At 43.6% G+C, this 25,553-nt stretch overlaps 1 protein-coding gene across 1 annotated transcript; it reads right to left on the reverse strand.

The window, feature by feature from the left end:
• Nucleotides 1-1,060: 1,060 nt before the first annotated feature.
• On the reverse strand, nucleotides 1,061-24,340 carry LRIG2 (leucine rich repeats and immunoglobulin like domains 2). The gene is made up of 18 exons (XM_059487831.1): nucleotides 24,117-24,340; nucleotides 19,748-19,819; nucleotides 19,193-19,267; nucleotides 18,569-18,703; nucleotides 17,902-18,045; nucleotides 17,628-17,771; nucleotides 16,719-16,862; nucleotides 16,351-16,494; nucleotides 14,125-14,205; nucleotides 13,230-13,301; nucleotides 13,022-13,090; nucleotides 11,369-11,532; nucleotides 9,814-10,134; nucleotides 8,462-8,743; nucleotides 6,786-7,235; nucleotides 6,175-6,324; nucleotides 5,007-5,288; nucleotides 1,061-4,110 (listed from the first exon to the last, which is right to left on the reverse strand). The coding sequence occupies exons 1-18, from the start codon at nucleotides 24,338-24,340 to the stop codon at nucleotides 3,884-3,886; spliced, it is 3,180 nt and encodes a 1,059-aa protein (XP_059343814.1). The 3' UTR covers nucleotides 1,061-3,883.
• Nucleotides 24,341-25,553: the final 1,213 nt, after the last annotated feature.

The following is a 25,553-nucleotide window of genomic DNA, read 5'->3' on the forward strand; positions in this document are numbered from 1 at the left end:
AGGAATGTGAGCTGATAAATCACAGAATCATGGAATGTTTTAGGTTGGAAGGGACCTAAAAGCTCATCTCATTCCACCCCCTGCCCATGAGCAGGGACACCTTCCAGTAGACCAGGCTGCTCCAAGCCCTGCCCAACCTGGCCTTGGATACTTCAAGGGATGGGGCAGCCCACAGCTGCTCTGGAAAATCTGTGCCAAGGCCTCAGCACCCTTACAGGGGTAGGGAAGAATTTCTTCTTAATAACTACTCTAAACCTTCCCCCCTTGTCCTGACACTGCATTCCCTTGTGCAATGTCCTAGTCCAGAATAAGCATGGAGGTCAGCGTGTCTAGGGTGGGGGGAACAAGGCACATGCAGGTCTTGGGAGCCCTTTCCCTGGGTGTAAATATCTGTCAGCAGGAGTCGGGGACGAAGTAGCTGCAGGAGCTCAAGTTAACCTGGGAAAAGCTAGTTGGTGCGAAGATCTGGGAACAGGTACAAGAGTGAAGAACACAGGACAGAGCACAGGAAAACAAAGGTGATTATCAGAACATGAACCAGCAGAAGAATGCAGGGAGAGAGAGAGGGAGTTATTCAAAGGAATAAAAAGCTCATGCTGGTTTTCAGGAGGGATTAGGCTAGCAGCACCTCCTGCAGCTGGCACGTGGGAGATGCTCCCACCAACTTGTGCTGACAGTTCATTGCTAGAAAGAAAATCATCTTTGCAGAGGATCCAAAGTGCAGGAGGGCAGCATTGGAAAAGCAGGAGAAAAGTGGGGGAGCACAGTGATCTGCAAGGCTCCTGGCACAGAGTTAACACTACCGCGGAAGAACCATCCCTCCTTCATTTTCCAAAAAGGGTACAGGTACTTCCTGCAGGAAAACTGAAATGACAATCACAGAATCACAGAATGGTTGAGATGCGAACACCCTCCAGAGGTCACCTTGTCCAAATCTCAGAGTCCCAGAACCACGTCCAGTTGGCAAAGTTAACTCTATTTTTACCCCCTATGAAAATTAAATACCATAGGACAAAATATAATTATTCAATTTGCAAACTAACAGAGTCACACTGAATGCTCAATGTATACAGCATTTTATTGTTTGGACATATATTACAATGGACAAACATATATTACATATGCTATACAAAATATACATTCTGCTGTGAAAAAAATATAAATAGACAATAGGAAATAGCAAGAGGGAACAGAAGCAGCTTTGCTCTTGCTGCTTCTGATCCCCCTCAATTCCTGTACCGGTAGTGCTTTGGCATTGATTGAGGCAATTGCTTGTTTTTACTGAAAAAAGAAAGGCCACTCTGTCCCTCTGCAAAGGGGAAACAAGACACACATGACTTTCTCCTCCAAGTCTACCAAAGAAGTTTTTCCACAGTGCAGAAAAGTGTCACCTACTTACAAGCATCAGCTATTTACAACCAGCTTATGGACTTTAAATGCTCATGGAAGGATGTAAATGCCTTAATTCAGGATTCAGCTTTTATAGGCCAATCTCTCACAGAAATCAGAGCAGCTTTAGCTGCACTCTCTGACAGCCAGCATAGTCCTGGTATAGACAGTAGTGATTTTAAAGCCCTGACCCAGGACAAGCAGGTCTCACCTACCTAAAGTGAATTCTCTTGCTCCAGGGAGTTGTACCCCAAGTACTCTCAGGGTCTGGATGATGCCAGCTGCACTGTGACAGATGTGTGAGCTCAGCTCCTACAAAGCGAGAGAGGAATGAAAGAAACAGGAATAAGCATTTGCCAAATGGCGATGAGAGAGCAGCAGCAGGGACGTAGTTTTCCCACTGCTGGGAATCACAAATGCCAGCAGCACCTTGTCCCAGTAGCCTGAGTGACTACGGGCTGAGAGAGCAGCCCACAATGATAAGGCTTTGCTGCTGCTATAGTTTCATGGCACGACCATTTTCATCTGGATTTAAACTGACAGTGCTGGGTCCCTGCAGCAGGGAGCACTTTGGATTCAGAATAAGCACCGTGCCTTAAATGCTGCCTGGGAAGGAAAAGTCTGGAGGAAAAAAAACCAGAAAGAAACAAACTGATAATTTTTTTTTTTTTTTAAAGACTTCACCTGTCAGAATCCCAAAATTTACACACCTGTGTTTCTCTCTATTTTACCCAAAGGTCAAGGACAATTGCATCCCCTCCCCACTAAAGCTGCTGTCTACCCAAAGCAGTCATGCTGGCTTTGAGAGCATGGGAAGAGGCCTTAAAAATATTTACTCATTTGCAAGGTTTTGACTATTACTCCTGTCCAAAGAGCCATAGGAAAAGCATCATTAATCCCAGTGTTTCTCCACTCATTTACTCAAATACTTCAGTCTCTAAATTCTGCTGTGATTCTGCATGACTAGACCTAACAATTGAGTTGCAAACCTTTCAGTCCAGGAATGGATCAATGGGAATTCTCACACACCTACAACTGAACTGGGCCAAAAAGGGGTTTCTTTATAAAAATATCACACAGATGGTTTTATTTGGGTGCAAATCCTATAGCTCCAAAGCAGACAGTAGTGACCAGGGAGTAAGCACCTCACTCTAAAGGTGTGACCACAGAGCACAATGTACCTGCTGAAAACCCATCCCTAAGGAGTCTTTTAACACCTTCTACAAAAAGGGGCATTTTCCCCCAAAAAGAACAACTTTCCAGGAAGCCTTTATAATGTCATTTGTCATCCTTATTTTCTCAGGCACATCTCACTGAAACTATGGAGTCTGAGCTTCCCCTGTGTCAGCAAGATCTTTCAGTAGTGAGGGGTTCCCTGCATTGTATCATTTCTCACCTGTCAAATATTTAAATATTTTGACCACACCAAGATTTAAGGGAACTATTAGTTCAACAATGTAGCCTGATATTTTACAACAGAAAAGGATCAGTGTTTTAAATTCCACATGCCTTTGGCTATGCAGAAAAAATAAGTATTCATCAAGTGCTCTCTCAATTTACCTCATGCTTTTTATCACCACATTCTTTTTAAGTTCACTTAACTGTCAGCTAGGAAAAAAGTTCACTGAACAGTCAGCTGGAGACCCTCTCAGCAGATACAATACAAAGGGTTTTTTTATAGATAAAAGCTTAGATACACCTTGAAATTCTGCTACTATCATGAAATGAATCAGCTAGCAGCCAGGCACACAGTTGTAGGCAACAATGAAATTCATCAATATCACAGTTCTACCACATATCTATAAGTAAATGCACTTTTCAAAATAAAGACAGCTCTATTCCCTCACAAACAAGCTTTCAGTCCCCCCAAGCTCCCCATATGGCTTGATAAGCAGCTGTCAAGACTAACAGTATGATACATACTTTGGCATAATAAAAAATAATTTACATTACAGTCAACACATTTATATGCTTAGTGTATACAAAATATTTATAAATGCGAGTTTATTTACAACTAGAGTCCATTATTCATAGAAGAAAACAAGTCCCAAATTCAGACTGGCAACAGACACCTGCCAACAGTCTAAGGAAGGAAAAGCTGGCCAAGAGTTTTACACTTACAGTTCCGGGGGAATTCCATGAGGAGGCCCTGATGGTTTGTTTCCAAGAAGACAAAACACTGAAATAGCTACACACGTTCTTCAGAGCTTTCCAAAACATGCACCACCACAAAGACTGCTTTCAGCATCACACAATCCATGTTTTAATGTTATTTTTGCAGATAGAACTAATTTTCCATGTGTTCTCTAGTGCACATTCCCATTTCCAATGGAAAAATTGCAGAAAAAAGGGCATGTGCCATCTCCTCCAAGAGAGTCTGACTCTTTAGTACTTGCAGACACATATACAAGCATCTTTGGCCTTGGGGTTAGTACTGAGGTAGTAAATACAATCAGTCAAAATGTGGATTTGTTTTCAAGGCTTTGCGAGTGTTTTATGTGGTTTCACTGTGGTCATGAATGTTCCGTGTCCTGTTAAAGTCAAACCTCTCCTCCCGCAGCCTGTGGCAGGGCCTGGGTGATGCCTGGTCCCGGCCACTGTTGGCAATACTGTCGCTCCGGAGTGGCTGTGGGGCCTCATGGGCCAACGGATGGTGCAGGAACTGCGGGTGAGAGCAAGCCAGGTCTTTGCTGCCTCCCCAGAGAGGAACCTGGAAAGGCTCTGAAGGAGAAAAATTAGAAGATAAACAGAAGCAAGTTCATAGAATCAAGGAATATCCTAAGTTGGAAGGGACCCTCAAGGATCATGGAGTCCACCTCCTGGCCCTGCACAGACACCCCAACAAATGCCACCCTGTGCCAGAAGAGCATTGTCCAAACATTCTTTGAGCTCTGGGCAGCTTTGGGGCCATGACCATTCCCTGGGGAACCTGGGCAGTGCCCAACCACCCACTGGAGGAAGGACCTTTTCCTGATACCCAATCCAAACCATTCCTGACAGCTCCAGCTGTTCCTCAGGTGCTGTCACTGCTCATAAAGAGCAGAGATCAATCACACTGAGATTTTAAAAAGATTTGAGCTCTGTGACTCAGCAATTACAATCCTTCTGAGATTATTTTCTCTGCTTTTGAAAGTATATTTTACTAGATTCTCTCCTTTTCCAGCAATCTCTTACAGTAACCAGGAACACACAGAGCTTCAGTGCGAATTTTTAAAAAGGTGATCTGGAAGAAAGTCAACAGAAAAATAACCAATTTAGGGAGTTCTTTGAACTTCAGGCCAGCTCAAACAGAAAGGCTATTTGAATTTCTTATGTGAAGCTCCAACTTTTGGTTAATACATGTCCCTGAAGTATAAGCAAAGGCTCACATTCACAAACTTAAACGTGCAAATTAAGAAATTCTATCTTTTTAACATCACCCTCTTCAATCTCAGGTACTGGATGCAAGCTGTTGCTCGCTGATGAAACATGGGCATTTGGAGAACAAGTGGTTTAACGTGTGAGTTATTCCACAAACTACTGGCATTTGAAGCTGTTTGTCAATAGTGAAGGGCAGCATAACAAAAGCCAAAGTTATTAAGGAATACAAAGCAACAAAAGGAAAAGTGGACACTCACCAATAATCTGCTGGGAAGAGATTTTCTTATCACTTTTTTTGTCATGGTTGGCAAGGAAGACAGGCACATCTCTGTCTGCTAAGAGATTACCCAGAGCATTGGTTTCATTCTGGGTGTGTGCTGTGTACGTTTCCTTGGGCATCTGCACCATGAGATTTGGAAGGGCTTGATCCAGGGGGTCCTCCTCAGTGATGAAGGCATAGGGACAGTACTCTCGCGTCCGGGAGTAGATGTTGGCATTGTCATAACAATCTGAGCAGATCACTAATGGTGCTGCACCACCTGATGAACACAATGGAAAAATAAAATACTCTCAAAAGGATGAGGATGCCAGATTTCCACAACCTTTATGTCCTGGTATGAGCATTTATTATAGCAGCACAGATTGAAGGGTCTTTTTACAGTTAAGGGAGTAACAGAGTACTTGGCTCGAGAGGTCATATGAGAAATCGCTCAGGTTCCCCCATCCAAATTCTCCACCGCAGTCCCCTTATGAAGCTGACCAGGGGAACTATAGACATGTTCCCCTATTTCATGGGCAAAAAAGTTCAATGCAGGTGCAGTCAGCTTGGGCACCAGGGTGAAACAGCCTAGGGATTAAACTGGGATACCTGCCCACATCCAGCTTGGACCTGGCTTGCCCCTGCATGCCCACACACATCAAAGCTGATGATAAACCGGTCACTTAGACGAGCTGCTTCTCAACTCCTTCCTCATACAGACTCTAGTGCAGTGGGACTGGGCTGGAGGGACCATGGATGGGTGTGAAAAATTTACACTGAGGATCAATTTTCAAGCCAGCCTATATAACGAGTGATGAGTCCTCAGCATTTTGATGACAAAGAAGGCATCTCTGTAAGCTCAATGAAACGAACATCCAGAAAATTGTCCAAACAAGGTAGGGAAATAGTGCAGACCCTTTAGTTATAACTGTAACTAGACAGCCAACCTTAAAACAATCCAATCAGCCAACCTTATACCAAGGATAGGAGTCACAGCTAGTCATCTTCCAAGCAAAATCTATTTTCCACCTCTTCTGCCTGGGCTCTTGAGATGCCAAAGGAAAGAAACAGGATAAAGATCTATCTTGACACTTAAGCTGTGAGGATGAGACTGTGCACTGGCATCCTGATGAGGCACTGGCAACACACCTGAGGCCTCTGCTTACCATCTGTCCCTTTGTGCATGTAGCTGCCAGCTGGAGGCATCAGCTGCTGATGGCTCCCTGCCTCCAAGCTACTGTAGCCTTCCTGAGGCTCAGACAGTGTTCCTTGGGAGGACAGGTAGCTGGGAATGTCAGCAGGTAGGTTCATCTCCTCTGCAAGGCAGAATTAACATTGGCAACATTAAACAGTGTAAAGATTTCAAGGTATTACCACCACTATTCCCCACATTAACAAGAATATCCAGAATTTCAACTTGCATGTAGGTATCATTTTTCTACCTCAATAATTACACAGCCAGTTCAAAGTTGACAGGGCCAGAAAGATACTTTCCACCTATTATTCCAGGCCCTGAAAACATTTCTAAATTTCTTCAAATATCTACTTCCAAACTTTACTGTTTTCCCTCAATGTAGGGCAACCTGGTGTATAAGGAATAGAATTAGCACGCTTCTGGTATTTAAAAGAACTAAAATTGAGGAATTTGAGCAAAACCCTGAAGGGATTTTAGAAGGAAATCTTCAGTTCTTTAATCTTATCCATTTGTAAATAACCCAGAAATATCAAGTGTTTTGCACTAAAAACAGGACCAGAGACTGTTGATTTGACACTTAACCCGTGTTAGTGATGCTGTAGTCCTCATTCTTTCTCCTCATGTGGTAGATGACGATAACCCACACCAAGGATGTTCCCACCACACAACACACAACAACGATAATCACAATCCCTACTGTTGTCCAGCCATCCTCTTCATGGACAATGGCACTCTGGGAAGAATCACAGTTGGGGGAAGCCAGGACATTTAGGTAAATATGGCCACGCTCAGTGCCTAGTGTGTTGGACATGATGCATGTGTACTTCCCAGCATCCTCCAGTCCTGCATCCACAATGATGAGGAGCTGATTTGCTGCAGCGAAGAAATGCCGCTCGGTGACTGTCAAGGGACCATCGTCCTTGGTCCAGTTGAGGCGAGGGGCAGGACTGCCACCAGCTATGCACTGCAGGACGGCAGTTTCACCTCGGGTCACTGTCCTGTCCTCCAGGGGCCTCATGAAGGAAGGAGTTTCTGGGACAAAAAGTGAAATTGTAAGATAACTTCCAAGAATCATGGAAAACTATTATGGTTTGGGTTGGAAGGAAACTCAAAAATCATCCTGTCCCATCCCCTGCCATAGACAGGGACACCTTCCACTAGACCAAGTTGCTCCAAGCCCCACCCAAGCATCTCGAGCACTTCCTGGGATGGGGCAGCTGCAGTTGCTTTGGGAAACCTGTGCCACTCCAATTCTAAATTTGGCCATAATGTTAAGAGTCTGGAAGGAACTGACCTTCCATTATTACTCAGCATAGTTCACAGGATGGGTCAGCTTGGAAGGGACCATAGTGGGTCATCTGGTTCTACCTCCCCGCTCAAGCAGGGTTATCCCAGAGTACACGGGACAGGATTGCATCCAGGAACATCTCCAGTGAGGGAGACTCCACTCTGGGCAGCCTGTTCCTGCACAGTAAAGAAGTTCTTCCTCACATTCATGCAGAGCTTGCTGTGCAACAGTTTCTGCCCATGGCCTCTTGTCCCATTGCTGAGCAGCACCAAGCAGAGCCAGGTCCATCCTCTGACCCCTCCCTGCAGACATGGACACACATTGATGAGGGCTCCTTTCAGCCATCTTTTCTCAAGGTTGAACAAGCCCAGTTCCATAAGCCTTTCACAGAATCATGAAATCATTTAGGTTTGAAAAGGCCTCTAAGATTATCAAGTCCAACCAATCACCATTTCCTTCTAAGAGTGATGCTCCAGTCCCTTCATCATCTCTGCAGCCTCTGCTGGACTTGCTCCAGGGACTCTGAATCCTTCTTGTCCTGAGGAGCTCAGAACTGGACACAGCACTCCAGATGTGCCTCACTAGGGCTGAGCAGAGGGGCAGGATCACCTCGCTGACCTACTGGCAATGCTCTTTCTCATGCATCCCAAGATCCCATTGGTCTTCTTTGTGGCAAGTTTGTTACCTCTGACAAAATTTGCTATAAGGCGACACAAATTACTTTCCTGATCTACACTGCTGGACTAAGATATGCCCCTCAGCTCCCTGCAAAGATCACACTAACTCCAACTCCACCAGGCAGCTCTGCAACTCAGGTTCTAAAGCTTCACTGTGTAAACATCACACCAAGTGCTGCTCCATGTATTTTAACTTCATTTTCCACCATTTCAACTTGCTACTTATAGCTAAGCTACACTTCCACCGCAGATGTGCAGGGATCCATCTGCCAGTACAGGCCAGTCACACTTACCCAGCACAGTCAGGGTAGCATTGGCTGACAGTCCCCCTGCGACATTCTGGGCCATGCAGCTGTAGATCCCCATGTCCTCCATCTTCACATTTGCAATGAAGAACACATCATCCTCAGGCATGACATGCATCCTCCTCTCTCTTGCAGCAGGGAAGTCTGTGCCACCATCTTTCTGCCAGGAGATCTGTGGGGGTGGGTGGCCCTCAGCAGCACACTCCAGGCGGGCCATGGCCCCGGTGCGGATAGTGAGATCCATGGGAGTTTTCAGGAAAGAAGGGAGCTCTGGAACAAAGGGGACATCAATTCAGCATTTTCATTATCAGGTAAAATGCAGCAAAAGCTCCACAGTAGAGAGGAAATTTGAAAACGTATCTGAAACACTCCATAAGAGAGAGCAACGGATTCTTCTGAAGAACTGCACAAATTTTCAGTGGTTATTTTTAAGAGTCTTTCTCCCAAAATTTAAATGCAGTACCTACAGTGCTCATAGAACCACAGAATGCTTTGATTTGGAAGAGCTCCTTAAGACAATACATGCCCAAGGGCAAGGACACCTTCCACTCTCCCAGCTTGCTCCAAGATCTGTCCAGCCTGGCATTGAACACTTATAGGGATGGGGCACCCACAGCTGCTCTGGGCAGCCTGTGCCAACCTCACAGGGAGAAATTTCTTCCTAATATCCAATGCAAACATACTCTATTTCAGTTTAAAGCCATTAAGTTTCTCTAAGATGATGAAGGGAAGAAGATGATTTCTCATGGAAAGAATAAAGGGAAAAGTCTTTGTCACATTTTTCTTCTCTGCTAACAGGGAAGGCAAGCTTCCATCTCATCACCTCTGCTCTGAGGTACTGTGGGGACCAGTGGTCTGCTGACTGATGTGAACATTATTTATTTTGAGGGAAGGGAGGTAAGAAGACAATCATGATGGCTAAAAATAAAAAAAAAAAAAAATACTTCACTTTTGACTTTTCAGAGTTTTTACCACTTATTTTCTGATGAGTCTTCCCCAGTTTTACAAACATGTGGGAAAGGTGCTGAGTTCTGAGGAGACAGTAGAGGGAGCTTTTAGTTTAAAGAATTCCACCTCCCATTAACAAAATGAACAACTAATTGTGTTCTAATAACATATGGAAGATAAATGTCACTGTCAAAAAAGTGAACAGAGGCTTTTCATCCACAAAAAAAAAAAATCACTTCTTTCCAGCTTTATAAAATTATGTGTGATACATCTAAATCCCATTGATATTTGCAAGAGTATTTTGGGCCAGCTTTAGTGAAAAATAGACTTGTAGCTACCTAAATGGAGTTTTGGGTTCAGAGTGTTTCTCCTTTTTTACCATTATCACTTACCATTGACAGTCAGCTTGGCTTTATTGGAATAATTGGAGCCAAAGTGATTGGTGACAATGCACTGGTATTTCCCTTCATCAGTGAAATTCACATTGAAGAGGTGCAGGACAGTGGTGTATTCCAGCACCTCCCCACTTTGCTGCTGGTACCTGGCAAAGTTCTCAACGTCAGCATCATAGAGGACCTCGCTGTCTTTGCGCCAGGCCGTGACCATGGGCGAGTCACTGCTGCTCACAGCAGTGCACATCAGGGTCACATTTGTGCCTCGCAGGGCCACCGTGGTCTCTGGGTGCACTCTTATCTGCGGTTTAGGGAAATTATCTGAAAAGAAAAGCACAAAGATCAGCTACTTTCCTCTTAAACTTGAATTAACATTGCAAAAAAACTCACTCAAAAGAATGCAAACAAAACCAAAACTTTGGGAACAGATGTCCTACTTGAGGGGCACAAATTCAGCTATTTTGAGCTGGGAATCAAGCTGTGAAGGAGGCAGAAGAATCAGCATTGAAAACAATCAGTGTAGAAATGTGGTGCTGAGCAGCCCTGCCTTTTGTCCAACTTCTGAAACTTGCTATATTTAAATCACACTCAAAAATCCTGCTGAAGAGCCAGACCATTTTATGAAGGACTGAGACTTACTTTCAGATAGTTTAAGTACCCTGAAGAGCCTTGAAGTTCTACAAGCACAAAGCATAACAAGCTGGAACTCCACTAACTCATCCCACTTGATGAAAATTATTTCCATATCCATAAATTCAGCCAAGACACTCCCACAGGCACATGCAGAGCTCTGTCAGATGCCACTGTGGTGGTACTGGAGTGGAGAAGTGGGTGCATGACCTACATGATTACTATTGTAGCCTTTGCCACCAAAGCAATGAAAGAATTGCACATACACAAATAACTGTTATAAATTTGCTCACCAGGAAAAGGAAACATCAGGCCTGCCACAGGCTTCACGCAGACTCTGGGCAAAGAGTTTCAGACCACCATAAACATCACAGTTATGGAACACCAGAAAATGTGCCAGAGCCTGAGCTACTCTAATTTTTGCCCAGAGCTGTGGCTGTCCCATTCCTGGAAGAGCTCATGCCAGGTTGAGCAGGGCTTGGTGCAACCTGTTCTCAAGGAAGGTGTCCCTGTCTATGGCAGGGGTTGGAACTGGATGATTTTAAGGTCCCTTCCAACTCAAACTATTTTATGATTCTGCAATATTCTGCTGGTACGGGCAAGAAGCAGGAAGAAAATGTCAAACAGACCTTACAAAGCTAAAGGTAGTCATAAGCAGGGAGAATGAAAGCATAATCCTTTCTTACTAGTAAGCTAAATAAAAAACAATGCCCAACAGCACTACTCCTTTGGGTTAACTTCAGTGCTCAAGCACCACAAAACAGAGCAAAGAGATACAGAATTAAACCCCAAACTTACAGCAGACTCAGGGATGTACATGGGCACTATGGCCAGGACCAAGTACCTTCCCAGAACTACAGCCTGATTTCAGCTACATGACTTGTGTTACTGCGCTTTTATATCAAAAATCACTAAAAATACAAACCACAAACAAAGTCATCAGGATCCACACTGAGAAGGCTTTGTCCTGCCAACCACTCAGGGTGAGCACAGCTGACACTGACAGCCTGCAGCAAATGGTTCTCACTCAGCCACTGGGGCAGCCATTTCAACTGGCAATCACAAAGCAAACTGCTTGTGTTCAACACTCTGCAGAAACAGGGCAAAACAAAAGGGTGAGTGAAGTTTATTTCACATGCATACATGTGATTTCACATAGCAAAGCAACTTAAAGCGTACACATACAGACATATCATATTTACAGTATTATTTTATACTTGCAGGTATTTATTATAAAATCTTGGGTATTTATGCTAGAATCAGTCTCTCTATATCATCATTAAAACCTAACATTTCATTTTAATCCTGGAGAATATAAACTCAGAGTTTCAACTCCTAAAAAAACAATCCCAAAACCGCTAAGCCTGTCTTTACAATTATCTCATTCCTCTTTAAAGCAATTTAAAGAACATAACATTGCAGCGCAGCTTCATGTTTCAAACTAAACACAACTGCCATTATGAAATGAGCAAAAGCCTCAATTCTCATTTTAATGCCAGCTGATAAATATTTAAGGCCAAAAGTGATTTGTTTCATATAGATATCAACTGCAGCTCATTTTCTCTGCTCCACAGAAAACCTACCAACAGAAAGCAATTGGTGGGTCTCTTCTTTCCTACCATCTGCTTTCAAAGTTTCCCAAGTATTATTACTCATTCGCTGGAGAGCCAGACGCCACCTCTGAACTGACTTCAAGACATGGGGGCTGAGTTTTATTTGAGTTTGTCAAATCAGTCAAATATGAGTTTGACTGACTTGCGACAGTCTAGCATTTAATAAGAAGTGATCTATCCTAAGATGCAGCCAGTCATGGGAGAAAAGAGGCACCAAACAAGCCAGGATTCCATCCTGCTCTTTGCCTGCACATATCAATGACTCGTCGCTTTTAAAATACATCAGAGGAGGCAACTTTAATACCTGAAATAGTCTCCTCACAGCAGCAGATCTTGCAGACTAAGTCCATCTGGCCAAGGTTAACTAATGGAGCAGCAAACAGTTTTAGACCAGATTACAACAGTCAGAGACTTTATCTCACAGAAAGGACTGCAATACAGTAGTATTAGTCTGGGGTGTGAAGGTCATTTCATATTATACTACTTCAGATGTCTGAAGACCACAAGAGACCCTATCAGCTTAAGCATCTGCTGAGCACGTAGAAAATCTTGTCTAGCTGTGAATTTTAAAGCCTTTCCCTAGCCCCCAAAAATAGGAAGAAAAACACAGGATTTGCTAATGCCCCTGAGAGATTCCTGATGAATTATTTGTTTTGTTCACTGTCTACATGCAGTACTGAGCCTGCTGCAAAATCAGGACAGGAAAAGCTTAATGGTTCAGTACTGCAAGAAAAAGTTAACTCCTCCTAATTGCAAATAAGGAAATGCAGTTGAAGATTTTATCAAACCTTAAATCTAAATATTCTCCTACCAACTTTGAGTTGATATTTTACCAGCATTGCTGCAAATATTTCACAATGAAAGCAGGCACACTTCAGAGAACTTCAAACAACCCTACAATGGCTGAAGAATTCTTTCCAATGCAGGGCTTGTAAACAATCTCTAAATAATTGCTGTGAACTTACAACTCCTTCAGCTGAGCCTGGGCAAAGGCATTTTCTTGGATGGACATTATTGCATTGTTGCTTAAATCTCTGTAAGTTAAGCAAAGAGTACAATGAGGAGTCAGTGTGATTTCATATGCTGCCTTCAGTTAAATACTTGAAATTCTCACAAAGAACACAAGACTAAAGTTGACAAATAATTAGGAGTTCTACAAATTAAAATACTTACAGATGTTTAAGTCCTTCGAGACCAGAGAATGCTTTTTTGGTAATTGACTTAATTTGGTTTCCCTGCAAGATTCTGAAAATAAAGGCCCAGAAACCAGTCTGAATGTTAATATGAGTTCAGAAACAAGACCCAAAAGAAATACCCTATGATGCTTAACTACATTTTTTTTTCTAATTGTAGCTGAGATACAGGACTAAATACTATTCTTTTTAGCTTAAAGGCTCAACTATTTTTCCTGAGAACAGGGCTTCTTTTCTATTTTCAACTTAGAGATTTGGATCAGAAATGTGTCAGAAAATAATTTAAGTCAGGAGGATGAAAGAGCAATAAGTAGAACTTGGGAATGGAGCAATAACAATACCAACCTGCTACCACCACACAACTTCCTGACCGCACCCTCACACCAGGCTATCTGTTATAAACAAAGTTTGTAACTACACAGGATGGAGCTTCCCAGAAAACACCGCGGCACTGGATGAAAAGTGCACAGTCTAAGTATCAAGCAGTTTGTTAATGCAATAGTGTTTCAAATTTGCTCAAAAATACTTTGTATTTTGGGGGTTGTTTTTTTGATAAGTAGTAACTTCTACCCAAACCAAAGAAACAAAATGACAATCATCACACAGAGGGAGTGAGGTATTCAATAATAAATGCAGTCAAATACTTATGCTTCATCTCATCAAATTAGTGCTGTAAGGAAATGCAGTGCTACATAGATCTAATGCCCCTGAACAAGGAACCCAGGACTACATCGAGTGGTTGTTACACACAAGTGGAAACACTGTGACAAAGGCTTTCCACCTTACGTCATTGACTGACAATTACTTAATATTTTGCACTCTCCCTGTCTGCATGCCTGGGAAATGCTGTTGCTCCCCTAATTTGTAATACATACAGTTTATCCAGCCTGCTGAGTCCCACAAAAGCTTCATTTGCATCTTCTATGGCCCAGGAGATCTCATTGTTCCGCAAGTCCCTGCAGGAGAAGACATTTCTCAGAAAGAAGACTTGGAACATCATTCTAACCAGGGCTAGTGGTGAGCTGGGGAAGACAGGCCAGGTATGGGGCTCTGGCACACCTGCAAGGTCTCAAATCTTTTACAAAACTAAACTTGTCAGGAAATGAATTTCTCACTTCAGAGGGGCAAAAGGGAAAACTTCATGATAAGTGCTGCAGTAAGCACCACAAACAAATTCCACAGCAGAACTTCTTGATGTGGCATTTAAGGAAAGCCCCAGTCTGACCAGTACTTTTCATGTGATGGACTATATGCCAGGAGCTGGGAGAGGCTCTTGAAGCAAGTTGGTTCATGTAAGGGAATTAACCAATACACCAGCAGCATTAACCTTCACAAGTAACAGGCTTATACCAGCATTAGCCCATTAAGTAATTACACCCAGGCTACAGTGTAGGCCTGCCAGGCACACCTTGGTGGCTTTTTCAAGATGAAGTTGATATTCTGCTCACAAATCTTGTTATCAGCTAATGGTATTTCTGACTGACCTCAGCATAGCACTTCAGCTCCTAGTGGAGAAGGAAGGTCTGAACAGCAAAAGCAATAGAGCAATACAGTTTGGAGAGGATTAAATGCTCTTCAGAAAGAAGATTAAATAAATTCACTTGCATTTTTAGCCTGAATGGCATGGACTGAGCCAAAAGCAGCTGTTTTGATACCACCATGCATAGAGAGGAGTGTGTTTAAAGGAAATCATGCTGATAAAAAATAGTCTGCCCTGTGTTTTACCTGATATTCTGCAAACAGCTAGATGAAGCTTCCAAACAAGTCAACTGACACAAATCTAGCTACATACACAGGGAACTGTATATACCACTGATATAAGCACCTCTTTCCCTGTGCTAATGAGGGGAAAATGAAGTATCTACTTTCCCATTATGTGAGACTGTAAACTGTGTAGAACACTATTGTGGAAGAGACTGGGATCAACCTCCAGGATATCATCAGTGGTAACAACGATTTTCTTAACTTTTCTTTCTCTGAAATATAGAAGTCCTGCTAAAACCACACAGAGAAATACATACACCAGCTGTAGTACCAAACAACCAGCACTCAACCAACAACTGAACTAAAACCACACGGTATCTCTCATTTTTTGAAGTATTTTTACACTCCACTACTCAGACCACTCAGCAAAATGAGTGAGCAGCCCAAAAGAAAACCCCTCATTGTGTGAAAGAGGAGTTGGCTCCTCATGCCTGGCTGGGCACTAATGCTTGGAGCCTTGTTAATCACCCTTGCTCTCCATCATGCACATTCCAGTCCCAAAGCAAAGGGCCAGGCCCTCACTGTTGACACCCCTGAGAGCCCAGGACAACTTACTAATTAATCTGCTCTTGTTCTTTTTCATGCTACTCTAAATCTAAGAAATTAGGTTTAATTATTTCATTAAAAGGTTGTATTAAGGTTATCAGAGTACAACTGCTTACATGAATCTCTCTGGTGAATTTGCTTATTTAAGCATTTATTTAATGAAGTGACAGAGGGGTTATAAATTTTCACTCCTTTCTCAAGTACTGTTGTTTAAGATAATTACAGCTGTTCAGATCTACTTGGGACAGGACTGAATCTCTTCAGAAATATCCAAGATCTGCCAGAAAAAGTCCTGGCAAGTGCAAAGCTGTGCCTTAAACAGCAAGAAGCAACTTTACACCCTGTTACATTTGTGAGGTCAGAACATGAGCAAGATGGGCTAAACCACACCTTCTACAACACAGAATGGTTCAGTCCTTGGTTTCTGAGGTTCCAAACCTAAGGAAACCCTCTAGAATAAAGAGCTCCAGGCTATTTGCTCCACAACTGGAAACACAAGGCACCCACACCTCTCAGAAGCCACAGGACACACATCTGAGCACCCAAGGTCACCAAGTCATTGTTTCTTACTACCTCTGCAATTGAGCAGTTGGCTTGTTTTAGCTGGGCTGGAATTCTGTCATCTTGGCAAGCCAAAAGATTATCAGCCCTTCCACACCTGCAGGCAGGACAGCACCAACAACGATCTCAGGCTCCTACAGTGCAATATCCATTGTCTCTACTTCCAAAAGCTCCACTTAAACTAAAATTGCATTAAACTGAAACTTCTGTTTGAAGTTTTCTGTACTTACAAGGTTTGAAGATTTGTCAGACCTCTAAAGACACCATCAGCAATGTGACTAATGCGATTGTCACCCAGGTTTAACTTCTCCAATAAACCAAGTCCCACAAAGGCAGATTCTTTGAGGCGAGTGAGCTGATTGTATGACAAGTCTCTGAAAACATTCAATACACACTTTAAAGGCATGCAATTATTAAGATACTATCTGACTTGATTAACTATTGTGTTCTAATTTCTCCAACAGAATACTTATAATTAAAATAAATCATCACCATGGGCCTAGCAAGGAAATTGAGTACTTCCTTCAGTAATTAATTCTTGCCAATCAATAACTGCAACATTTCAAAAATCCCCAATGAATAGTAGCCCAGGACTTACAGCTCAGCAAGTCTTTGGCAGAATTCCCATGCATCTGGGCTGATCCTGGTGATGGCATTCTGGCTAACATAGAGTTGTTGCAATGTCCGCAGCCCATACAGCCAGCCCTTGTTTACTTCTGTTAAGTTATTATGTTCCAGTTCTCTAATGAATTAGATGGAAAAAACATTTGCCAAATAGATAACCAATGAAACATCTACTTACAAAATTTCACCTTATGGATGTCAAAATTATTTATTAACTTTAAGCCTCAGACAACACAAAATGCATGATTCTTTCAATCCTGTTGAATTTTTAAAAAGTGACTAAAGTATATGAAGAACTGAGTAATTAAACACCAGGGACGGGTGGCAGAAACAAAACTATAATCTCTATTCTCAAAAATAGTTTCTTAAAAAAGAAGTCTTCTGCTAACATCACATCATATACCCTTCACACTGTCACACTGTCAAAGTCACAGTGGAAAGAACAACCCCATGTTATGGAGACTGCAAATAAAAACCAGCAAAAAGCAACTACAGAGGCAAACATTCTTGATCAGCATGTAGGAAGAAGCTGGAAAGAGGACCAATATAAAGGAATCACAAGACTAGTTTGTGTTGGAAGGGACCTCAAAGACCTTCTAATTCCAGCTCCCTGCCATGGGCAGGGACACCTTCCACTAGACCAGGTTGCTCTATTCAACCTATTCAGCCCTACTCTGCCTGGCCTCAAACACTTCCCCAGGAACGGGGAAATGTATCTTACCACTTCTGAAGCAACCAGACATGACAAAAATAATGGGAGAACTACTTTCCTATGATTTTGTCAATATCTCAGCACAGCCTTGATATAAGGGGAACCATACAGGACACAACCCCAAGAGCCATTTTCTTTATGCTGTAAAACTCCACAACTAGGCATACTCACAATTCCTCTATATTACCCAGGCCAAAGAATGCTCCATCCATTAATCTGCTAATCCCATTGCGCTGCATTTTCAAGGATTTTAAGGATTCCAATCCTTGGAATGTAAGACTTTCCACTATTTTAATCCGGTTCCTTTTCAGTTCCCTTTCATAAAGATGACAGTCAAATATTAAGACACCTTGCAACAAGCATCACTGTGTGAAAGTCAAGAACATGCTGAGATTAACAGCTCAGCTGTAAATGTTGTTTGGATGTTTTCAAGACTGTTACTTACAGAAACTGCACATGAGGCAATCTGAAGATCTTTGGTGGAATCATACTAATCCTATTTCTGTTCAGTTTTATCACCATTAGTGAGCTAGATAAGTTATCAAGGCAACCTGCTTCTAGAGTAGTTATTCTGTTGTTACTCAGGTTCCTAAGGAAGAAAGGAAGAAGGAAGGAGGCCTTTCAGAACACAGAAAATTTGATGAACACAATGGCACAAGCACCTCAGAGCAACCACTGATTAAGAGAACCCAAGACCCTTGCTAAGTCACATGAGAAATCTGAATCACCAAGCTAAAGCCTTTTTCCCAAAGGAATAGGTGTGAGGAGCTGATTTTTACAGCACGTCCATGTTTCAGCTAGAAGTGGTTAACACAACGTCCACAGTGATCTACTCAAACAGGGCAGAAATTATTCCCTGTCCCTGATGGCTTATGTACCTGCATTCTGAAAACAGCAATTGCTGTTTTCTGTGTTACTTGGGAAAATACAATACAGATTGGTATGAAAACTATTTTATTTCAAGGACATCTGTAGCTCCATTAAGCACTGCTATCAGCTCAAAGCTGTATAAGGATGTTGACTTTAAGACACTAATTTAAGAGTAAATGAGGTCTCCAACACTATCATTGTGGAGCCAGGAATCCCAGAGACAGAAGATCACTCATACTTACAGGTACTTCAGTTGCATTCGTGGAAAGGAAGAGGCTTTGATTTCTGAGATAAGATTAGAACTAAGATCTAGATTTTCCAATGAAAGGTAGACCTGGAGTTGCTCAGCATTTATTTCTGGAATGGTATTGTGCACCCTGAAAAAGATCAGCAATAAATAGGATTATCACAATATCTCATCCTTCTGGATGCACAGCTGAAACAGCAAGAGGGCTCTGTATATCAACTGTACTACTGAGCTTCATGAATGGGACATGCACAACATGCTTACAAAAGTGTTAATTCCTAAAGAGATACTGCAAATCCAAGAGCTATTTGCCACCATGACATATGAACAGATTCAAATGCTGAGGCCGATAGATGAGCTGGTCCTGTGGGAAGTTCCTGGACTGAATCCCACCTGTTTAAAGCTGCCTGCCTTGGCTGACTGAATTTTATTGGTAATTTAGGGTGACTTGATTGTCCAACTGATTTGTATTTCTTTAAAGAGTGCTTACATATTCCCTGATGCTCTTCATGTGAGCAGTATTTCAAGAAAAAGATGTTTGCCTACAATTTGATAGCAGAACTCTAACATGGTTCTCCCATTTGTCAAACAACAAAAAGGCAGATGAGCTATTACTTACAATGAAAGAAGAGTTATATTGGAAGTTGTTTCTCCAAAATATGGAATTTCACTTAGCTCATTGTAATTCATTTTCCTTAAATAGAGGGAAAAAAAAATTACATCAAAGACACTTCAAAGAGGAGAAAAATCCTTCTGTATACAGAAATAATTCATATCAATGCATTTAAAAATTTTACTGTATTAACAATACTTAGTAGTTGACAAAAAAGATTCCTCAAGAGCTTAAATACTAACAATTTGAACAGTGAAACATGTTAGCTTTTCTCATTTTCATGGATACTATTACTTCTCTTTCATTTAAAATCAGCTATAGCCAAAACAAATACTCCTTATTGCTCTTTAAAAACACTGGTCTTCTGCTCCTTCATGAGAAAGGTTTCTGCTCACAACACAATAGTTTTATACATAAAATGTGCTGCCAATATGGAGCATCAATTTTTAATTAACTTGCACTGAATATTTCTGCAAGACAGACCACGTATCTTGACATGCAATAAAACATTCTAATTAGAAAGGATAACTTTAGACTTTATCCTCATAAAAAACAACTTACACTTCTTGGAGTGTAGGGACAGACAAATCAATGCTCCAGTTGGATGATAATAAATGATTATGACTTAGATCCCTAGAGAACAGAGAAAAAAGTTATTTAGTTCCTGGAATAATAATAAAAAGCTCAACAAACCCAAAACATGTATACATTATGCAATCTCAAGTTTGAAACTGCATTTATGTATTTTATACGGTTGCTCCTTCACTAAAGAAAAGAGCTTGTTTTAGTGATCACTCACAATTAAAAGTCTACACAGTTCTGTTTCTCTATTTGAATAAAAAAACTTTAGTTAAATCTTCTTGATAGGAACATTGTACTTGACCAGAGAATTCTGGCTTTAATCCAGAGCTTTATTAACAACACTTGTCCACTACAAGAAAGAAAAACTTTGCAGGGACATGACAGTAATTTCTTACAAAACACCCGTTATTGAACCGCTTCCATTTTCTCAGCTTTCCAAAGATGCTGACTAACCAAGGCAGGCTTATTTTAAAGGAACAATATACACAGAATTCCCAAACAAGCTGAAGTAAAGAGAACCCTGACGCTGGGAATATTACAAACAGATGCTTTAGCACCAGCTGGTTTTACCTATTAGAATCAAATGCAGGAGCTGGACTCTTTCAATGGGCAAGAGTCATTAAATCCAGCTTTAATGCTCACATTGGGTGTTGGTGCTATTCCCATTGCTGTAACTTTACAGAGTATCTTACTTTTGCCTTGGACTTGGTGCATAAATGCGACAGATGCATCCATTTCTGAGCACAGGCTGCCTCTAGTCATGATGGACCAAAAAAAATCAGGTTTGTGATGGAAACCTGGTCCCAACCACACCAGAAAACACAGGCAGATGTCAGTCCAAAAGGTGAAACAAACCCATCTATGTGACATTTTGCTGGTACAAGTCCAGCACAGAGGTCAATCTCTGAAAGCTCATGCCAAGAGCCTGAATCATTGTGTATCAGGCAGGCAGCAGCTATGCTGACACAAGAGACAAAAATCACACTTTGCAACCAAAACTCTATCTATCTGTTAAAATGAATATTAAAATGCAAATTAGTATAATTCAAAATATTTCCATTGACAACCATGTTTGGACAAGCCACAGCATCCACACATTCCTCTGTTCCTGCAATAGCTTTGGGCCTGTGCTTGACTCCAAATACACCAAGAGCCAAACTTGATCCTGCAAAAATCATTAAGTCCAGTTCCTGGTCCAGAACAGGTCAACCTCAAAATTCCACCGCATGCCTAAGAGCATTGTACAAACACTCCCTGAGCTCTGGCAGATTATTGTTGATCTGTAAGACCACAACCTACTAAAAGACAACATGGACTGAAAATTGACAGACTACAGTATAGTTACAGTTGTTAACTTTCACTCAGGTTCAGTGTAAAGATTCTGCTTAATTATTAAAATCCTGGGTGTCATGGCAAGTCAGGCAGTTCTTAATGTATTCTTTTAATTACACCAAGATGCAAGTTATACAGATAGAGCAGTGTGGGTTTGGAAACAATTGGAAAAGAAAGACTCAAGAGAACCTGGAAAGAAAACTGCAGCCAGTCGCAGAACTATTCTGCAGCTCTGCTTCCTCAGTACATGTGGTAATTAAGCCAGCCCTAAACACTAGGAAAAACACAAAAACAACCAAGCATGAGCTGCTTCTGAGGAGGCTTCCCACCTCAGGGGGCTGAATGCTCAAGACACTCTCTCCAGCTGCCCACATTCCCCTGAACCCTGCTCAGCCCCAGCCTCTGGGCATCCACAGGAGCCTGGCACAGACAGGTGGAGGGAAATATGATCCCAAATCCCAGCAGCAGAATTTCCTGAATTTTTCAAACATGCAGGCACCCAGCCAGTGCTGGCAGTCTAATCTTGGAACAGAGTGTTTAACCAGAGCAGGAAGTACTAAACCATGCTGTTTCCAAAGAACCAGTGCACAACAGATGGAGGAAGGAGACAATGGACATGGAAGATAACGCTGCACCCCTCAAGGTGTGCAGATACTCCACTAATGAGCAAAACCAGGCCACGGGGTTCTGAGCCAGACCAACCTGTATGTCAGGCACAGCTAGCGGGCACTGACATACATCTTGGAAGCAAGATTAATACACATGGAAAACTGAAACTTTATTTTTCTAAGGCTTTCAGGAAGACTATAATAGAATATGTTAGCTGGGTAGGGAACCTACAACAACCTTCCAAGTCCACCTGCCTGACTACTTCAGGACTGACCAAAAATTAAAATTATTCAGGACACTGAATTCCTCCAAATCCCTCCTAAATACTTGGCAATGCGGCCAAGGTGATGAGGATGTGCTAACATCCAGTTATCACCCCCAGAAACCTACTGTCGAAATAACGAGTTAGAAATTAAGATTTTAATTCAGAAAGCACGGGAAGTATTTTTCTATTACTCAGATTTGGACTACAACAAAGTTTTCATTACAATAAGTCCTCTTTCAAGAAGTTGGGTAGAGTTGATATTTAAAGTGATTCTGACATTATTTATATCTACATTCTGTTACTAATGCTTTTCTTTTTCAAACAGACCAACTGATCACAAAAAACAGAATTAAATACACTGGATGATTTTCTGTGTTTAGAGATGATTCAATCACACAGCTAAGATTCCTGCTATTCTGGAGAACCAGATGCCATTCCCTTGTTCTGGAAAAGCCAAAACCAAAGAACCCATCCTTTAAGCAGCCTTTGTAACTGGGAGGCCCACGCTGTGCAGAATACAGAGCAAACATGCAAAATTTGTATTTTAGAGACTCATCTGGTATTGTATATAACATCATCTAAACATTCATTTTCAGCTTAAGTGGTACTCATCCCTTAAGTAAATAAAACAGAACACACATACCAAAGTGATTATGGATGACGAAGAATGATCCTAATTCAGCCAAGCTAAGCATACTGTGGCACTGCAGAGGTGTTGATGCAGAATGCAGGCAGCCAGTTGAGCTCACCCAAAACATCTCCTGGGAACAGAACTTGCTGAACTAATCAACTGATACCTGAACTACTTCTATTCATCGGCTGTCTGGTTACCAGGATGTATAAACACACCTGCCACTATGGGACTAGAGGCAGTGACCACCAGCATTGTGCTTCTCTCTGCTCCTACACACAGGGCTGGCATTCCTTACTCCAAAGAAACTAATGTTAAGAGGCAGACATACCAAAAAAAAATTCATAACTCCCAAACTTCACAACACTTTTCATCACCTACCAGGTTAGCCATAAAACATATATAACTTCAGAGGCAAAATGAAGTTAGTTTCCTGAGTACTTCCATCATGAAAATCAAGTTCTGTTCTGCTGGCTTCAATAAAAACAAAAGGTGAAAAATAAAACCAACCTGCACACACACACTGAAAGCACCACCTGCAAGTAATTTGAGAATTAGGAAAATGAAGAATTTTTAGTCCTCAGCGCCAGTTGAAATGGTATCACAGAACTAATAGAGAGAAGCACATCAGGGACTTAATTATGTGAGGAAAATTAGGCTTTTATTAATTTTAAACAGCTGGTATACATTATTTAGATACAGAATTTCTAGAGTAGTACTAGTGAAGAAAAAACATCACCCATGCTTCATTTGCCAAAATCCTGAAAGCCACAACAGAGGATAGACACAGAATGGATAAAGAGCAGCTCTGAGGAGGACTTGGTGATGTTGGTGGATGAGAAGTTCAACAGACACGTGCATCTGCAGCCCAGAACACCTTCCCCCCCACGAGTCCTGGGCTGATCCCCAAGCATGAGCAGCAAAGGAGGGGGCGATTCTGCCCCGCTCAGGTGAGACCCCACCTGCAGAGCTGCCTGCCACCCTGGGGCACCACTGCCGGGTGCTCCGCCCGCAGCCCTCCGGGCTCCGTGAGAACATCCCGCGGACAAAACCACAGAATCTATTAGGTTGGAAAACATCTCCAAGATCACTGAGTGCAACCTATGACCAAACAGCACCCTGTCAATCACACCACGGCACTGAGTGCCACGTCCAGTCGTTCCTTGAACACCGCCACCTCCCTAGGCAGCCCCTTCCAATGCCTAATCATCCTTTCTGTGAAGAAATTCCTCCACATGTCGAACCCGAACCTCTCCAGGCACAGCTGAAGACTATGTCCTCTTGTCTTACCGCTTGTTACCTGGCAAGAGAACCCAATCCCCAGCTGGCTGCACCCTCCTGACAGGAGTTACAGAGCGAGATAAGGACACCGAGCCCCGAGCCCTGCCGGCCCTTCAGCCCGAGCCTCGCACCGCCCCCGCCGCCGGGCCCCGGGCCCGCACCCCCGCCAGGCCGAGACCTGCGCACAGCCCACCGCCCGTCCAGCCCCGTAGTCCCCCGCGCTCACTCACAGCCCCGTGGTGCCGGCGGGCAACGGCGGAATCCTCCGTGGGCCCGGCCCGCTGGGCAGGCGCTGCCGGCTGCAGTCCAGCAGGCCGCGGCGGCACGAGCAAGGCGCGGCGCAGGGCTCAGCGACGGCCACTCGCGCACACAGCGCTGCCGCCGCTAGCAGAAGCAGCGCCGGCGGCAGCGGCGGCCCGCGGGCGGCCCGCACGGCCGGCCCCGCTCCCCGCATCCCCCGGCCCGGCCGCGCCGCCCCGCCCGGAGCTACAGCAACGCGCAAGCGCCGAAAGGCAGAGCCAGCACAAGCTCCGCCCTTCGCTGCCTCCCGGCTGATTTGCCGGGCTGGGCGGGGCCAGGGAAGCGAGGAGCCACCTCAAGCCCCGCCCAGCGCCCCCGACTGATCTCTCGGGGCGTGGTACGCATGCGCGGCGATACGGCCGGCAGCCCGGGCGGCCCCGCGGCCCGCAGGCACAGAGGGGGCGGTGCCACCGCAAGCCCCTCCCACCAAGACTTCCGCTTGGCAGCGCAGGGGTGGGGCCTGGTGCCGCCTGAGGCGGCCTGAGGCGGGGCGGGTGGGCGCTCTCGGTGGCTCTGCTTCGTCCATTTGCACCGCCAGCTTGTCCTTCGGTGGGTGTCGGGGTCTGCACGAAGGGCTCAGATGACCCACTGCTGTTCCTTCCAAGCGGACCCGTTCTGTGTCCCCACGAGGGTGTCATGCTCTCCCCGGGCTGTGGCTGCAGCGCACCTGTGCTCAGGTGTCCCCAAAGCTATGCGGCTCCACTGGCACCATGGCCTGAGTCTGCACTCCCACAGCCACCACGAGGGCACACAGACCTGCAGGGCCCCACCTGGATCACACCAGCATGGCCAGAAATGGCCATCGCCAGTGCCCAGCCTGGCTACAGCACCTGGGCACAGACCAAACCACCGGCTGTGTGCCCAGTACTGTGTGCCCTCTGCAGCCCCTCCATGCCATTTACGTCCTAACGGGGGTCTCAGGCTGCTCCCATATCCCACTGCCATGGCCACGGCCTCCAGGTTGGCCAAGGTCACAGAATCCTTTAGGTTGGAAAAGAACCTCCAAGATCGAGTCCAATTTGTGACTGAATACCACCTTGTCAACAAGATCATGGCACTAAGTGACACATCCAGTTGTTCCTGAAACACCTCCATGGATGGTGACTCTTTGAGTGGCCTGTTACATGTCTAATCACCTTTTCTTTGAAGAAATTCTTCCTAATGTCCCATCTAAACCTCCCCTGGCACCTCTTGAGGCCATTTCTTCTTGTCCTGTCATTCATTCCCTGGAAGCAGAGCCTGACTCCTGGCTACACCCTCCTCTTAGGGAATTATGCAGAGTGAGAGGGTCGTTGAATGAGGAATTGCTGAGATCACTTGGTTTGTTCAGCCCAGAGAAGGGACGTCTGAGGTCAGACCTCATCAGC

Source organism: Ammospiza nelsoni, chromosome 23 (genome assembly GCF_027579445.1).
Source record: "Ammospiza nelsoni isolate bAmmNel1 chromosome 23, bAmmNel1.pri, whole genome shotgun sequence".
NCBI classification, from domain to species: Eukaryota; Metazoa; Chordata; class Aves; order Passeriformes; family Passerellidae; genus Ammospiza; species Ammospiza nelsoni.